The sequence below is a fragment of the Phyllobates terribilis genome, unplaced genomic scaffold (assembly GCF_046119375.1).
Source record: "Phyllobates terribilis strain yellow unplaced genomic scaffold, ASM4611937v1 Scaffold_5__5_contigs__length_657084704, whole genome shotgun sequence".
Taxonomy (NCBI): Eukaryota; Metazoa; Chordata; class Amphibia; order Anura; family Dendrobatidae; genus Phyllobates; species Phyllobates terribilis.
Genome location: NW_027362765.1, coordinates 95,969,846 through 95,984,560, shown reverse-complemented (window position 1 = coordinate 95,984,560; position 14,715 = coordinate 95,969,846). Strand labels below are relative to the sequence as shown.

At 43.1% G+C, this 14,715-nt stretch overlaps 2 protein-coding genes across 3 annotated transcripts in view; one reads left to right on the top strand and one right to left on the bottom strand.

Annotated features, from left to right (window-relative positions):
- Positions 1 to 882: 882 nt before the first annotated feature.
- Positions 883 to 6,050, bottom strand: PDE6G (phosphodiesterase 6G). 2 transcript variants are annotated; one of them, XR_012321985.1, is made up of 3 exons: positions 3,132 to 3,202; positions 2,600 to 2,640; positions 883 to 1,738 (listed from the first exon to the last, which is right to left on the bottom strand). XR_012321985.1 is itself a non-coding variant. In XM_073682561.1 (3 exons), exons 1-3 carry the CDS (start codon positions 5,956 to 5,958, stop codon positions 1,662 to 1,664), a joined length of 264 nt encoding a protein of 87 aa, XP_073538662.1. In that variant the 5' UTR covers positions 5,959 to 6,050; the 3' UTR covers positions 883 to 1,661. The 2 variants fall into 2 exon arrangements, 1 of the variants encoding a protein (XP_073538662.1); XM_073682561.1 differs by lacking the exon at positions 3,132 to 3,202 and adding an exon at positions 5,813 to 6,050.
- CCDC137 (coiled-coil domain containing 137) overlaps positions 3,179 to 14,715 on the top strand; it is a 49,563-nt gene continuing 38,026 nt past the window's right edge. The window contains exon 1 of the mRNA XM_073682560.1: positions 3,179 to 3,274. Coding sequence (XP_073538661.1) covers positions 3,216 to 3,274 — 59 coding nt within the window. The 5' untranslated portion in view covers positions 3,179 to 3,215. The remainder of the gene's footprint in view (positions 3,275 to 14,715) is intronic.

The window sequence follows — 14,715 nt, the reverse complement described above, 5'->3', positions numbered from 1 at the left end:
ATATATATATATATATATTATATTATAATATGGAATTTAAAAAAAGCGGCGCAGCACCAAAAAATCACGTTAGTAAAAATTCTTCAGGGAAAACGCTACTGGTTTCTTCTGTATTAAAAATGATGTGGGTATGCCATCATCTAAAATATGTAGTGCGCACATGCTCTTAATGTCCACAGTAAGATTTGGGTCTGGAGTTGTCACCTGCTGGCAGGGTTGGTACTAACCGTCCATAATTTATTTGGATGCAGTAACGCAAAACATAATAGTTGTATAAAAGGAAAAAAATTGGTACGTTATAACTTGCAGACTGGTGGGGGGAACGACCACTGGGACCCACACAAATCCTGAGAATCGGGCTCTGATATGCTCTCTCTGTCTCATGGGTACAGATGCGTTCTAACAGAACTTTTCAGAGCCTTGTTCTCGGGATCGGTGGGGGTCCCAGTAGTAGGGTATTTACAGTCTGTTGGGGTATATAAAGCCATACGGTTATATACTGTACAACACAATAGGCAGTCTTTTGATGGCCTGTTATGACAAACTGACCAGAATTCTGTGAACACAGAACAATTGTTAATGAGATTATATGAGCACAGAACGATCATATTATCGGCAAAATATATCCTGTCTACATAGGATGATGTTCTGCCAAAATTAATGATCCAATCAGCCGGTGAACAAGCATTTTACTCCTTTGTCAGTTGATTGCTAGCGTGATCCTTCATGCCCCTATCCTTCTGATAAGTGATATGTTTCTTTACTGCGGACAGAGTGGTGGGGAGAGGTTCCTGCTTCAGAAACCTGCCTCTCAACCAGAGATCCTTGAAAGGGCGTAAAGACATACAATAAAACATATCTACCAAAAATGTTTTTTTTTTATTACATAATTTTGGATTATGACATGATACAACTAAAAACTAAACAGGGGAGGTAAGACATACAGTACCCAAAATATGGGCAAAAAAATGTAGCCGATACAATATACTTTATATTATCAGAAAGTCTGACATCCCCTTCACCTAAGCAATAGCTCCACCTACTTGTCTGTGTCTCCCAATAGAGGGTAATAAAGGACACCGAAGAAGGCTTCTTCTTCCCAAAATAAAAAGATTAGGGATTTGTGCTCTATTGTAGGGTCTGATGAGAGGGATGCCATCATGAGTGATTGGAGTTGGGTGACCGTCATAGATTTTTTTGCCCAGGATGAAGGAAGGCTATTTCATACCCTTGGTTCTGTGCCTAAATACCCTGATCATGGCAGAATGGTTTATTGGTGCCAACACGGTCCCTAATGCTAATAGATGGGGGCAGATTTTTCCAAAAATGGAGATAACATAATTTAATCCCAGATAATATATGTTGTGGTCAATGCTTGGTAATGACGCCAGGAGCAAATTTTTCAAATCTTTTGGAGATTTACATAATTTATTTTCCCGCGCTGCACAACCTGGTGGATGTTGCAGAGATCTCTATTAGTTGGGACCAATGCAATGTGTGTGCAAGTTTCTGTTTTTTTGTCAAAAGAGAAAGCCAGCAGGTCAACACCAAGACCTCGGAAAAGCAAAATTGGGTGACCTTGTCCTGTACCGATCCCTACACACTACACCTCACTGTAGCGACCAGCCACCAGGAAATAAATACAGGGTTGACCAATGTCTCTAGATGATGCCATACTGGGCCAGTTCGTGCAGCTCCAAGTGGTTGAAGGCTTCCCAGGGGCAGATGACGGTGATGTCTGAAAAGAGATAACAACAGATGTAGTATTTGATAACTAATCAAACTATATCATTTTTCTATATTTTTTCCATTCTCCCACACCTGGCGGTAATTACTGGGTTAATAATAATATACCTGGTGGTCTTAGTATCTCAGGTGGTCTCTGGGAGTAAGAAATTCTCATACCATCCCTGGTGGTCTAGAGTAGAAGATGTTGATCCTAGTATCCCTGGTGGTCTTGGCGAGTAAGGAGTGTTATTCCAAATGTAGGGTTGTATAGGATGCTCATTCTAGCATCCGTGGTGGTCAAAGGAAGTGAAAAATTAAGTGACCCTCCACCCTGGGACTGGAAAGTGACCTGATGCCCTCCATTTGCCTTCTCTGCTCAGGTCACCGTTCCGTTTCTCCTACTTCCAAGAAAGCTGACAGGTGGCAAACACAGGGCACCAGGTAGGGTGACTACATGAGAAATGTACAGTATCTTTATAGTCCCATGGTGGAGGCACACTTTAAAGTCAGTCCTGCAGGGTAGTTAAAAGGTGTTGAGAGCTCCCTAGTGGTTTATGTTGGGGAACGGGTAAATGTTTCATCCCTGCCTCGTGCTTTACGTAAAGGGACAACTCTCTTATTGATACAGAGTTCCTCTACTGAAATAATAGAGCCGGCAAATTGCAATTGACTGGGGTTTGAAAAAGGCATGGAATCATCGTATAGTGAAAAGTTCTGCAGCTTTCTAAAACAGTTTGTTTAAAATCCTCAAAGGTTTCAGGATCTCTGCTGCTTTTTTTTTTTTTTTATGCAAGTCAGCATTTTTCTTAATATCAGCGATTTAACCCTTTCACCTCCATAATGAAATAATACAATGGAAAGATTGTATCACCTGTTCCTAGACCTTCCATTCCGGGAATGTCGTCACCAAATCTGTAAGGGAAGGATGGAGATATTTTAGCTGTATTGACTTTCAGTTGTGTATGCTTTTGCATCCATTTTTATAGTGCTCCAATGCATCCAAAAGCAAAGCAATGAAAGCTATTGTTTTATGTACACAGCTCCTATGCAGACTTGTGTGTCTCCATAGTTAGATGACAAAATAAACTTTTTGCATAGTCTACGGCTATGTGCCCACGATGCAGAAATGAAGCAGAAAATTTCTGCAGCATATCTGCATCTCCCTGGCAGAAAAAACGCATGCAGATTGTACATGCGTTTTTCCTGCAGAATACATGCGGATTCACATGCGTATCCACATGCGTTAACGCATGTGTTTCCGCATGTGGACTGACAAGCACTTTCCAGGCGATAGCATCACTTGGAAAGTGCTTGACAACTAGGTCACACTGTATAAATCCATGCAAACAGCATGGATTTATATAGTGTGACCGTAAAAAGAAAAAAATAAAAGCTATACTTACCTCCGATGCCGCCGCGTGTGCTGTCGCGCTCCTTCCTGGTTCCTTCCTGGCTTGCCGGCATCTCGCGAGACAGGCTGCGGTCACATGACCGCGACAACATCTCAGGTCCTGGAAGGAGAAGTCCTGCAGGGGCCGCCGGACAGGTGAATATAAACTTTATTTTTTATTTTATTATTTTTTTCACAGGTACAATGGTACCCAGGTCTGGATGAGAGTCTTCTCTCCTCCAGACCTGGGTACCATCCGCACATAGAGACGCATAAAATCCGCTTGTACAAATGTACAGACACGGATTCTATGCGTCTCAATGCAAGTCAATGGCGGCGCTTCCGCAAAATTGATGAACATGCTGCGCATTTATGAGCGCTGCGGAAAAATCCGCAGCATGTGCATTGACATTGCGGAATGCCATTGGGGACCATGGGGTGCGGATTACCATGCGTTTTTCATGCGTTTCCGCAGCGGAAACGCATGAAAAACGCATCGTGTGCACGCAGCCTAAACCTGCAGTTGTCTTACTCCACAACCTCTGAAAGCTCTGCTCTACAGAAATGAATGGGGCTGTGACACGCCCCCTGAGCCGTGGGGTACTCTGTGCCGGGCCGGTCCGTGCAGGGGAGATGTCACAGTGGCGGTGACCCGGTCGTGGCCAAGGGCGGTCAATAAAAGGGGATATTTATAGGGGATTTATAGTTCTTGTATAGAGTTTGTGACGCCACCTGTGGTATGCGGCTATGTGGAGCCGCCGCTGCGGAGCTGTTGTTAATGCAGCAGAGTTGGTTTAGCTCTCCACAGGTAGAGCTTAGCTCCAGGACAGTGTAGATGTTGCTGTTATGGAAGTAGCGCTCGAGGTGCAGTACAGTGCAGAGGGTGATGGCGCAGGTTTCCTCTCATCTTTACTTGCGGTGGTTAGGCAGACCGAGGCACGGGTACTAGCTGGTAGTAGAGGTCCGGGCGACCTGGAAGCAAGTTGGGGGATCCACCTAGCCAGGTGGAGTTGTAGGCCTTCCCTTTGCGCTACCTCTTTGGCCCTGCTGCGTATAGCTATGCTGTGTCCCTCGTCCCTGAGTAAAACATCTCTGTTCTCACCCGTATGGCAGGCAGCTCAGGCCTTCCTGGATTGTCGCTCCCACGTGGCGGTGCTGGGCCCTATGTGCTGCTGAGCCTCCGGGCGTCTGATGGGGCCAGGAGACCTGCAGTCTCCTGCCCTCCGGTTTCTGCTGCTGGGCCTTCAGTGCCCCACAACCTCGGACTCCGGTGTCCGGTTCTTCTGCGCTTCCTCTGGGGTGAGCTGCCGTGCAGCTCCACTCCCTAGGTCTTTCCTCGGCGACGTCCTGACTTCAACTCCTGTCTGTTCTCCTCACACTCACTAACCCCGCCTCCAGATCCCAGTTGCTAAGGGGAGGATCTCCCCTTGCTGGTCTGGAGCCAGGAAAGTGTTGCATGCTAGCAAAACCTGATTAGAGGACCCCTCCTTGCTTCCAGGCATGGCATCACCCCCTTGTGAGGGAGGCAATGCCACTGTGGCAACCAGACTCCTTGGGTGCCACAGCTGCGCTGAGATACCAGACACATCACGTGTGATTTTTTTTTTTTTTTTGGGGAAGGAGTGAGGGGGGGGGGGGGACCCCCGATGAAAGATCACAATAGGATCTACATCAGACCCTTCTAAATGCCTTTGAATAACTTCTTAATGAAGTTTTCTGCTCCAGTGAGTCCTTTTTAAATATTCTGTTGAGAAATACTGACATAGAATAGGAACTGTGTAATACATCATATCACCTGTGGTGGCGCTGCAGGCAAATTAGGGCACTCGTTGCTGGATTCCTTCACATTCCTTAACGTCCCAGCGGTAGAACATCAAGTCATCTGCTTATCAGGTAATGTTTCTAGCAAAAAGGGACTAGTTAAAGTGGACAATCCCTTTAATTGATAATTACACTGCATTTCTCTTTAAAGGGGTTTTCTAATATAGAGGGGTGTTGTTTTTTTTGTTTTTCTTTCTTGTCTGACAACTCCTTTAAAGGGAATCTGTCACCACTTTGGAGTTATCAGACCTCTACTATGGGCATACAGGGCATAGAAAAGTAAATCTATACATACCTGTATGGTCCATGGTAGTGCCCTGTGATGTGCGGGGAGGGGGGGGGGGAATGTAGTAAACGTGGACATAGGCGGGGATTTGGTGTAATAATAAGCAGATGAGCGGAGATAGCTTGGCATCCGGGGGACGCCAAGCCTGTGAAAAACCAAAACTACATTTCTCTGCATTCAGACCTCTACTATGGGCCATAAAGGTATGTATAGATTTACTTTTCTATACCATGTATGCCCATAGTAGAGGTCTGATGGCTCCAAAGTGGTGACAGATTCCCTTTAAGGATATGTGCACACGATCCGGAGCCGCTGCGGGTTTGACGCTGCATGTCAATTTCTCCTGCGAGTCCGCATGCGGACTTTCCCCATAGACCTAACCGCTGAGGAAAGTCCGCAGGTGGAAAAAAAAAATGGCATCGCTCATTTGCATAATGAGGGCGGAAGCCGCGCGTCTATTCCAGAGCGTCGGGGCCGCAGCCGGCTCCAGACAGTGAGCACATACCTTAGAGTCTGAATGTCCTTGCAGTATTCTTCAAAGACCATTTTGCAATGAAATCAAGCTAGCAAGGTCCATGTTCTCTTACCCCTGAACTCCTTTTTTCGGAGGTTTACTCTTGAACTGCCTGGTCTGCCGCTGCTTGAATTTTGGTGGTCCTTTCCTTGGGGTGGCAGGTCCTCCAGTCACCCGTGTGGCAGATTTGATCTCCAGCTTTGCTGGCTCAAGATTCATGCTGAGCTTGGAGCCTCTTTGGCGTCTGTTGACTCACAGGCAAAATGGAAAAAAATCCAGGTGACACCAGGTGAAGGTAGGAATTCTAGACCCACCTGCAAGAGAGAGAAGTCCGCAAATAACTTACTAAAGAAATACAGGTCAATAGGATGCAGCAGCGTCTTTAGTATGGGGACCCTTTTACAAATGAGTTGGGTGGATTCCTACAAAGGACATGTGCGAGTAATCATCAGATTTGTAGCTGTACATTTGTACCTACCTCATCCACCCTCATTAAAACCCAATTCAAGTGGCAGGATGTGTATTTTGATGGTTGGAACAGCTGAGCATTATACAACCCCTGGCAAAAATGATGGAATCACCGGGCTCGGAGGATGTTCATTCAGTTGTTTAATGTTGTTGAAAAAAAGCAGATCACAGACATGGCGCAAAACTAAAGTCATTTCAAATGGCAACTTTATGGCTTTAAGAAACACTAAAAGAAATCAAGTTAAAAAATGTGGTACTCAGTAAGGGTAATTTTTTTCAGACCAAGAAGAGGGAAAAAATTATGGAATCACTCAATTCTGAGGAAAAAATTATGGAAACACACAAAAGAACACTCCAATACATCACTAATATTTTGTTGCACTACCTCTGGCTTTAATAACAGCTTGCAGTCTCTGAGGCATGGACTTAATGAGTGACAAACAGTACTCTTCATCAATCTGGCTCCAACTTTCTCTGATTGCTGTTGCCAGATCAGCTTTGCAGGTTGGAGCCTTGTCATGGACCATTTTCTTCAACTTCCACCAAAGATTTTCAATTGGATTGAGATCCGGACTATTGGCAGGCCATGACATTGACCTTATGTGTCTTCTTTCAAGGAATGTTTTTACAGTTTTTGCTCTATGGCAGGATGCATTATCATATTGAAAAATGATGTCATCATCCCCAAACATCTTTTCAATTGATGGGATAAGAAAACTGTCCAAAATATCAATGTAAACTTGGGCATTTAAACTTGGGCCTTTACCTGACATGTAGCCCCATATCATCAATGACTGTGGAAATTTGCATGTTCTCTTCATGCAGTCATTTTTATAAATCTCATTGGAACGGCACCAAACAAAAGTTCCAGCATCATCACCTTGCCCAATGCAGATTCGCGATTCATCACTGAATATGACTTTCATCCAGTCATCCACAGTCCACGATTGCTTTTCCTTAGCCCATTGTAACCTTGTTTTTTTCTGTTTAGGTGTTAATGATGGCTTTTGTTTAGCTTTTCTGTATGTATATCCCATTTCCTTTAGGCGGTTTCTTACAGGTCGGTCACAGTCATTGACTCCAGTTTCCTCCCATTCGTTCCTCAATTGTTTTGTGTATTTCCTGTTTTGGAGACCTATTGCTTTAAGTTTCCGGTCTTGACTCTTTGATGTCTTCCTAGGTCTACCAGTATGTTTGCCTTTAACAACCTTCCCATGTGGTTTGTATTTGGTGCAGATTTTAGACACAGCTGACTGTGAACAACCAACATCTTTTGCAACATTGGGTGATGATTTACCTTTTTTTAAGACTTTGATAATCCTCTCCTTTGTTTCAATTGACATCTCTCGTGTTGGAGCCATGATTCATGTCAGTCCACTTGGTGCAACAGCTCTCCAAGGTGTGATCACTCCTTTTTAGATGCAAACTAACGAGCAGATCTAATTTGATGCAGGTGTTTGTTTTGGAAATGAAAATTTACAGGGTGATTCCATATTTTTTTCCTCAGAATTGAGTGATTCCATAATTTTTTCCCTCTGCTTGGTCTGAAAAAAATTACCCTTACTGAGTACCACATTTTAAATCTTGATTTCTTTTAGTGTTTCTTAAACCCTAAAGTTGCCATTTGAAATGACTTTAGTTTTGTACCATGTCTGTGATCTGCTTTTTTTCAACAATATTAAACAACTGAATGAACATCCTCCGAGTCCGGTGATTCCATAATTTTTGCCACACTTGAGAGGGGGCCCTAGGCTGGTTCTTGACCAAACGGGAATCAAAATCCCAACAATAATGTAACCTAAATCTGATTGGTGACCTAAAAAAATATCATAAGACTTCATAGTGATGGACACTCTTTTGGCCCAAACCATTCTGCGTATCCTAGCTCTATTTGATCACATTCCTAAGGTTGGCATTGACTTTTACTGTGTGGCACAGTGTCTGGCATCTCTTCCTTGCAACTGTAAGGTCCTAAATTCAACTCAAACAAATGAACCATATCAAAATGACTTCCTGCTGCTTCTCTGATTAATGACTCACTTTTTCCCTAGTAGAGTTTTGAATAGAATCTCTAATCTGTGCTGACCTGTTTATTAACTCGGCTCAAGCCTGATCCTCTTAACCCAAGGGTGGGAGAGACAGTTATAAGAATGTGATGTGTAATAACAGGAAAAACACTGCAGAGGGCAGCGAGGATACAGCCCAGAAACACAACTGTTCATAGTGGACATGAATGGACCATAGTACAAGTATTGCGGCCATTCTACACACACAATTCTAAGAATCAGGTGACTCCTCCTATAGAGAAACACATAGTAACCTCTCCTGGCAGCAGAGATAATGGTGGAGGTGAAGTTATATAATGTACATAAGGGCATCAATATAGTAGTAATATTCTTATACATAGGGGTCAGTATTACAGCAGTTATATTCTTATACACAGGGGGCAGTATTATAGTAGTTATATTCTTATACACAGGGGGCAGTATTTATAGTAGTTATATTCTTGAACATACAGTTGCTAGCGAATTTATCCACCCCACCTTGGCTTTTTACCTATTTTGTTATTTTTTAATCCGATTTGTGTGTGATGCATCAGCACTAAATAGTCTAAGTTGGTGAAGTGAGAAAAATATAGGCTTAAATTTATGGGATCAAATTACTAAAAATTGGCATGTGCATATGTTCTCGCCCCTTTTGCTATGTAGACCCTAAAAAAATTCTGGTGCAAGTAATAACCTTCATTAGTCACATGCTTAGTGAAATGAAGTCCACCTGTGTGCAATCCAAGTGTCAGATGGTCTGTCAGTATATACACACATTTTCTGAAAGGCCACAGAGGCTGCAATACTATTAAGTAAGAAACACCACTAACCAAACAACACCATGAAGACCAAGGAAATCTCCTAACAACTCAGGGACAAAGTTGTTGAAAAGTACAAGTCAGGGTCTGGATATATATATATATATATATATATATATATATATATATATATATATATATATATATATATATATAATATATTTATATGAAAAAGTTAATGTTTTCTAAAAATTGGTGTTTTTGCAACAGCTATTTCAGTTTGATATATGTAATAACTGTTGGACACAGTAATGTTTCTGCCTTGAAATGAGGTTTATTGTACTAACAGAAAATGTGCAATCTGCATTCAAACAAAATTTGACAGGTGCATAAGTATGGGCACCCTTATCATTTTCTTGCTTTAAATACTCCTACCTACTTTTTACTGACTACAAAACCAAAAAAAGTGCTTTAGTACACCTCATTGAGCTTTGAACTTCATAGCCAGGTGTATGCAATCATGAGAAAAGCTACTTAAAGTGGCCACTTGCAAGTTGTTCTCCTGTTTGAATCTCCTCTGAAGAGTGGCATCATGGGCTCCTCAAAACAACTGTCAAATGATCTGAAAACAAAGATTATTCAACATAGTTGTTCAGGGGAAGGATACAAAAAGCTGTCTCAGAGATTTAACCTGTCAGTTTCCACTGTGAGGAACATAGTAAGGAAATGGAAGAACACAGGGACAGTTCTTGTTAAGGCCAGAAGTGGCAGGCCAAGAAAAACATCAGAAAGGCAGAGAAAAAGAATGGTGAGATCAGTCAAGGACAATCCTCAGACCACCTCCAGAGAGCTGTAGCATCAACTTGCTGCAGATGGTGTCACTGTGCATCGGTCAACTATACAATGCACTTTGCACAAGGAGAAGCTGTATGGGAGAGTGATGCGAAAGAAGCCGTTTCTGCAAGCATGCCACAAACAGAGTCGGCTGAGGTATGCAAAAGCACATTTGGAGAAGCCAATTTCTTTTTGGAAGAAGATTCTGTGGACTGATGAAACCAAGATTGAGTTGTTTGGTCATACAAAAAGGCGTTATGCATGGCGGCAAAAAAACACAGCATTCCAAGAAAAACACTTGCTACCCACAGTAAAATTTGGTGGAGGTTCCATCATGCTTTGGGGCTGTGTGGCCAATGCTGGCACCGGGAATCTTGTTAAAGTTGAGGGACGCATGGATTCCACTCAGTATCAGCAGATTCTTGACAATAATGTTCAAGAATCAGTGATAAAGTTGAAGTTACGCAGGGGATGGATCTTTCAGCAAGACAATGATCCAAAACACCGCTCCAAATCTACTCAGGCATTCATGCAGAGGAACAATTACAATGTTCTGGAATGGCCATCCCAGTCCCCAGACCTGAATATCATTGAGCATCTGTGGGATCATTTGAAGAGGGCTGTCCATGCTCGGCGACCATCAAACTTAACTGAACTGGAATTGTTTTATGAAGAGGAATGGTCAAAAATACCTTCATCCAGGATCCAGGAACTCATTAAAAGCTACAGGAAGCGACTAGAGGCTGTTATTTTTGCAAAAGGAGGATCTACTAAATATTAATGTCACTTTTCTGGTGAGGTGCCCATACTTATGCACCTGTCAAATTTTGTTTGAATGCAGATTGCACATTTTCTGTTAGTACAATAAACCTCATTTCAAGGCAGAAACATTACTGTGTCCAACAGTTATTACATATATCAAACTGAAATTGCTGTTGCAAAAACACCAATTTTTATAAAACATTAAGCTTAAGATTAATAGGGGTGCCCAAACTTTTTCATATAACTGTATATAAAAAAATAATCCCAATCACTGATGATATCCCTGAGCACCATCAAATCCATTATCAAATAGAAAGAACATGGTACCACAACAAACCTGCCAAGAGAGGGACGCCCACCAAAACTCTTAGCCCGGGCAAGGAGGGCATTAATCAGAGAGGCAGCATAGAGACCGAAGGTAACCCTGAAGTAGCTGCAGAGTTCCCAAGCAGAGACTAGAGTAACTGTCTGTGAAGGATGGCACCAGAGAGATCATGCAGAATCCCACCGCTGCCACCACATGTAATGAACCCACCTTGCCACCCTGCCTAATGTCACTATTTCGGCAGAGGGATCACATCGTATGGTCTCCTCACTTGCACCACCGTGACGTTCCGCACCCCCTGGGGAGCATAAGGTCAGCTTGGCACAGTTTTACACAGATACACCCTGTCCAAGCACCTGGTTAGCTCGGTAGGACTGCCACTAGTTCCTCATTAGATATAAGTCCGGTCTATTAACAAGATTATATCGGGCCAGAAATCAGCCCCGGTACCATGGGAAGTTAAGCCGAAAACATGGACATGTGGATTCGTGGATCGAGATAAGAGCAGCCCAAGGTTAAATTGAATACTTAATCGCCTTAAGGGCACACTAGACAATGCACCATATACACAATGGTTATACATATACAATGGTGATCAGATATACAAATAGTGGTAGTACAAAGTATGGAAAAGATAAGTCAGTTGCCAGTCAGATGAAAGGCCTGGCTTGGGGGGGGAGGGGGGTTGCCACATGGGAGGCTTGTCATACCCTCTGCTCCTTGACTTTTCCCCACACGATATTGTTGTGACCTCCCCGCAAAAAAGCAGTAAGCCATGCTTTACATGAGCATTTATCCCCTTGGGGTTACACCCCTCCTGCTGCCTGGGCTTGCCCTAAGTCCCCTAAATCCCCTCCCCTTACATCTAGCAGCTAAAAACTCCAAAACCTAAGCTGGGTCATAACTCCTTAATGGACGGTCCTAGGGAGGCTGTTTTGGTGCCATCGAATCTGGCTGGACCCCTGCTACACGTTGAAACCAAACACAGCTTTGCTACCTGGCTTCCACTAACTGTTCTGCGCATCTCCCCACCCTGAGGTGGAAGAACGGATCGATACTCTGGAAGGTGAATACTTTCGCAAGTCACTGTAGTGGGCAGTATTATAGTGGGAATATTCTTATACATAGGGGGTAGTTTTATAGTAGTTATATTCTTGTATATAGGGGCAGTATTATAGTAGTTAAATTCTTTTGAATTTACTATTCCTTTGTCTTTACTATAGGTTTTTACTATTGGGCCAGCAGGTATAGGTCCAAGAATGAATTTACATGGCTTCCCCAGCTGATACTACTATTTAAGAGATTTCTGGGATGTCATGACAATCACTGCCTTTTGATCGTAGCAGGATATTGGAACACACTATCAGAATATCCCCATAAATCCATGACAAGTGGGGACTGTGAAGGTGAAAATTTCACCTTGTGTGCAGAGTGCCACTTTAGGATGGAACCAAAATGTAATAAGCCAAGAGTCAGTGTAAACAGTAACTGTTCAGAAAGGGGTTTTATGATTGGTAGAGATCTAAATGGCAGAGCTTCTTACCTGGACCTGTCCAAACCCTTTTATATAAATGCTTGTAAATGCTCTTCTAGAACTTTGTTTATACGGGTTCACATGAAGACCTACGTGTCTCCATGGTTAGACTACAAGTCTGCAGTTAGGTGTTCCTCCCTCTGCATTTGCACACTCTCCTGCTATTTGTAGGTTACAACTACCTACAAGAACTTGGAAGTCATAATACCATCATTAAAATATATCATTCTTTATTTAACAAAGCATTTCATAAAACCAATTAAAAAAGGGAAATTACTAGTAGAATATAATTCCTAAACCAGTCATAACAGGCTACTCCACTATAGTAGAAAATATAGACTCTCACCAACAACAAATAAATATGGCGAACAAATATCAAACTGGTACAATTAATAAGGCCTCAATGGCAAAATACATCCGTCACTATTCACCTCACAATATTATAGCAAGATATCCAAATCAAGAGCTTTTCGTACGTCTTCAACCAGCTCTCTCTCTCTCACTAGGCCTTAACAGTTCTTTGTTTCTATAAAGTCTTTTAAGGAAAATCAAAACATGAAAACAAGTCTTTCCACCAGGCAATATCTTCCATACTGCCCACTCCAGTGGGTTTAACTGGTCCGTAGGCAGACATACCTGTTTCCAGTCGACAGTCCTTGGCACTTGACTCGGTTCACCAAGTGTCTCATACGTCAACATCACTGGCCTCCTCACTTCTCGAGTCGACATCCTCCTGGTGGGTTGTTCCTCATATACCACGGATTCTTCGGTCACAGGAGTTTCTTCTGCCGTACTAATTTCCCGTGCTTCCTCAGATGCTCCTGGAACTGCCTCTGTAAGTTCCTGTACTTCTCCACACGGTCGGTAATTCCGCTTCTCCTGAGTGTCGATCGGTCTCTCCAGTGACTGGTGTTCGATCATCAGATCTGAATTGGACTTCATCTGTACTCCTTGGTACAAACTCTGGAGCCTCGGGACTTGGTTCACTCTCCTGAAGATGATACATCCCTCTCCTTGCCGGTCCGAGAAATACAACTCTGTGCTCTTTTTATCGGCACTTTCAAGGTCACTATCCACCACCGGAGCTTCAATCTATGGTGGTCTCTTAGTCGATCTTGGTCGAGTGTGGTGGGAGATAATCACAGGGTAGTAATAAATTCCGATGGACTATTCTGGTTTTCTTGTCCCCTCTTTCCAATCGGATTTCATGCACTGGACTGCCATCGGCTTTCCTCTTTACGACCACATACACCTTGTCTTCCCAGTATGAACAAAGTTTTCCTGGACCACCTTTCTCACGTATGATCTTGACTAGCACCTAGCTTCCTGGTGCCAATTCTGCTCCATAACATTTTCGATCATAGTACTCCTTACTCTTGCTCTGTCCTTGCGTAACCACTTTGGACGCTATGTTGTATGCCTCTGCCATCCATTCCTTCCATTTCCAAACGTACTCCGGATACGTTCTGTAAGTCTCTGACACCGGAGTATGAACATGTCGATTGGCAGTCTTGGCCAGTACAATAGGAAGAAGGGTGAGTAACCAATTGCATCGCTCTTTGTACAGTTATAGGCATGTACCACTTTTGACAGAGAACTCTTCCAGTCTTTCTTCTCGTCAGCTGTTAAAGTGCGGAACATCAACAATAACCACCCTTGCACGCCTCGAGATGTAGAAAGTCTATTGAGACCATCTCAAACGGATACGTAGTGTGAATGTTGCCCATAGGTGCCCGGGTTGATGTGTTGGGACGTTTATCTTTCAGACACCTACATCCCTGGTCACGTACCTCTCAATATCTCTCTGCATGTACGGCCAGAAGAAACGTTCATGGATTAAGTTGGCTGTCCTTTCCACTCCCATGTGTCCCATGTTTTCATGGAGTTCTTTGAAGACCAACCTACGGAATACTCTAGGTAGTACTAACTGCCGGTTTTGTCCTCCTTTACGATACAGAATACCGTCTTCACTGAGGTAGCGCTTCGTCCATTCTTTAACTAAAACAGATACTGTAAGTGACTCATTATCTCTCTCCCGTTTATTTGGAAACCGATTTTGGTCCACATAAAGTAGTATTTTACCAATTATCTGATCTTCTTCCTGTTGTGTTCTACGGATTTTTCCTTTTGGTAGTTGTTGAATAGACGGAGTGATCTTGTTCTCTTGCTTTTATGGTGGTTTACACAGTCAACGGACACCACAATGGTGTGTCTTCCTCTTGATGAGCTTGCACTGCTTGGGTAGTGCTC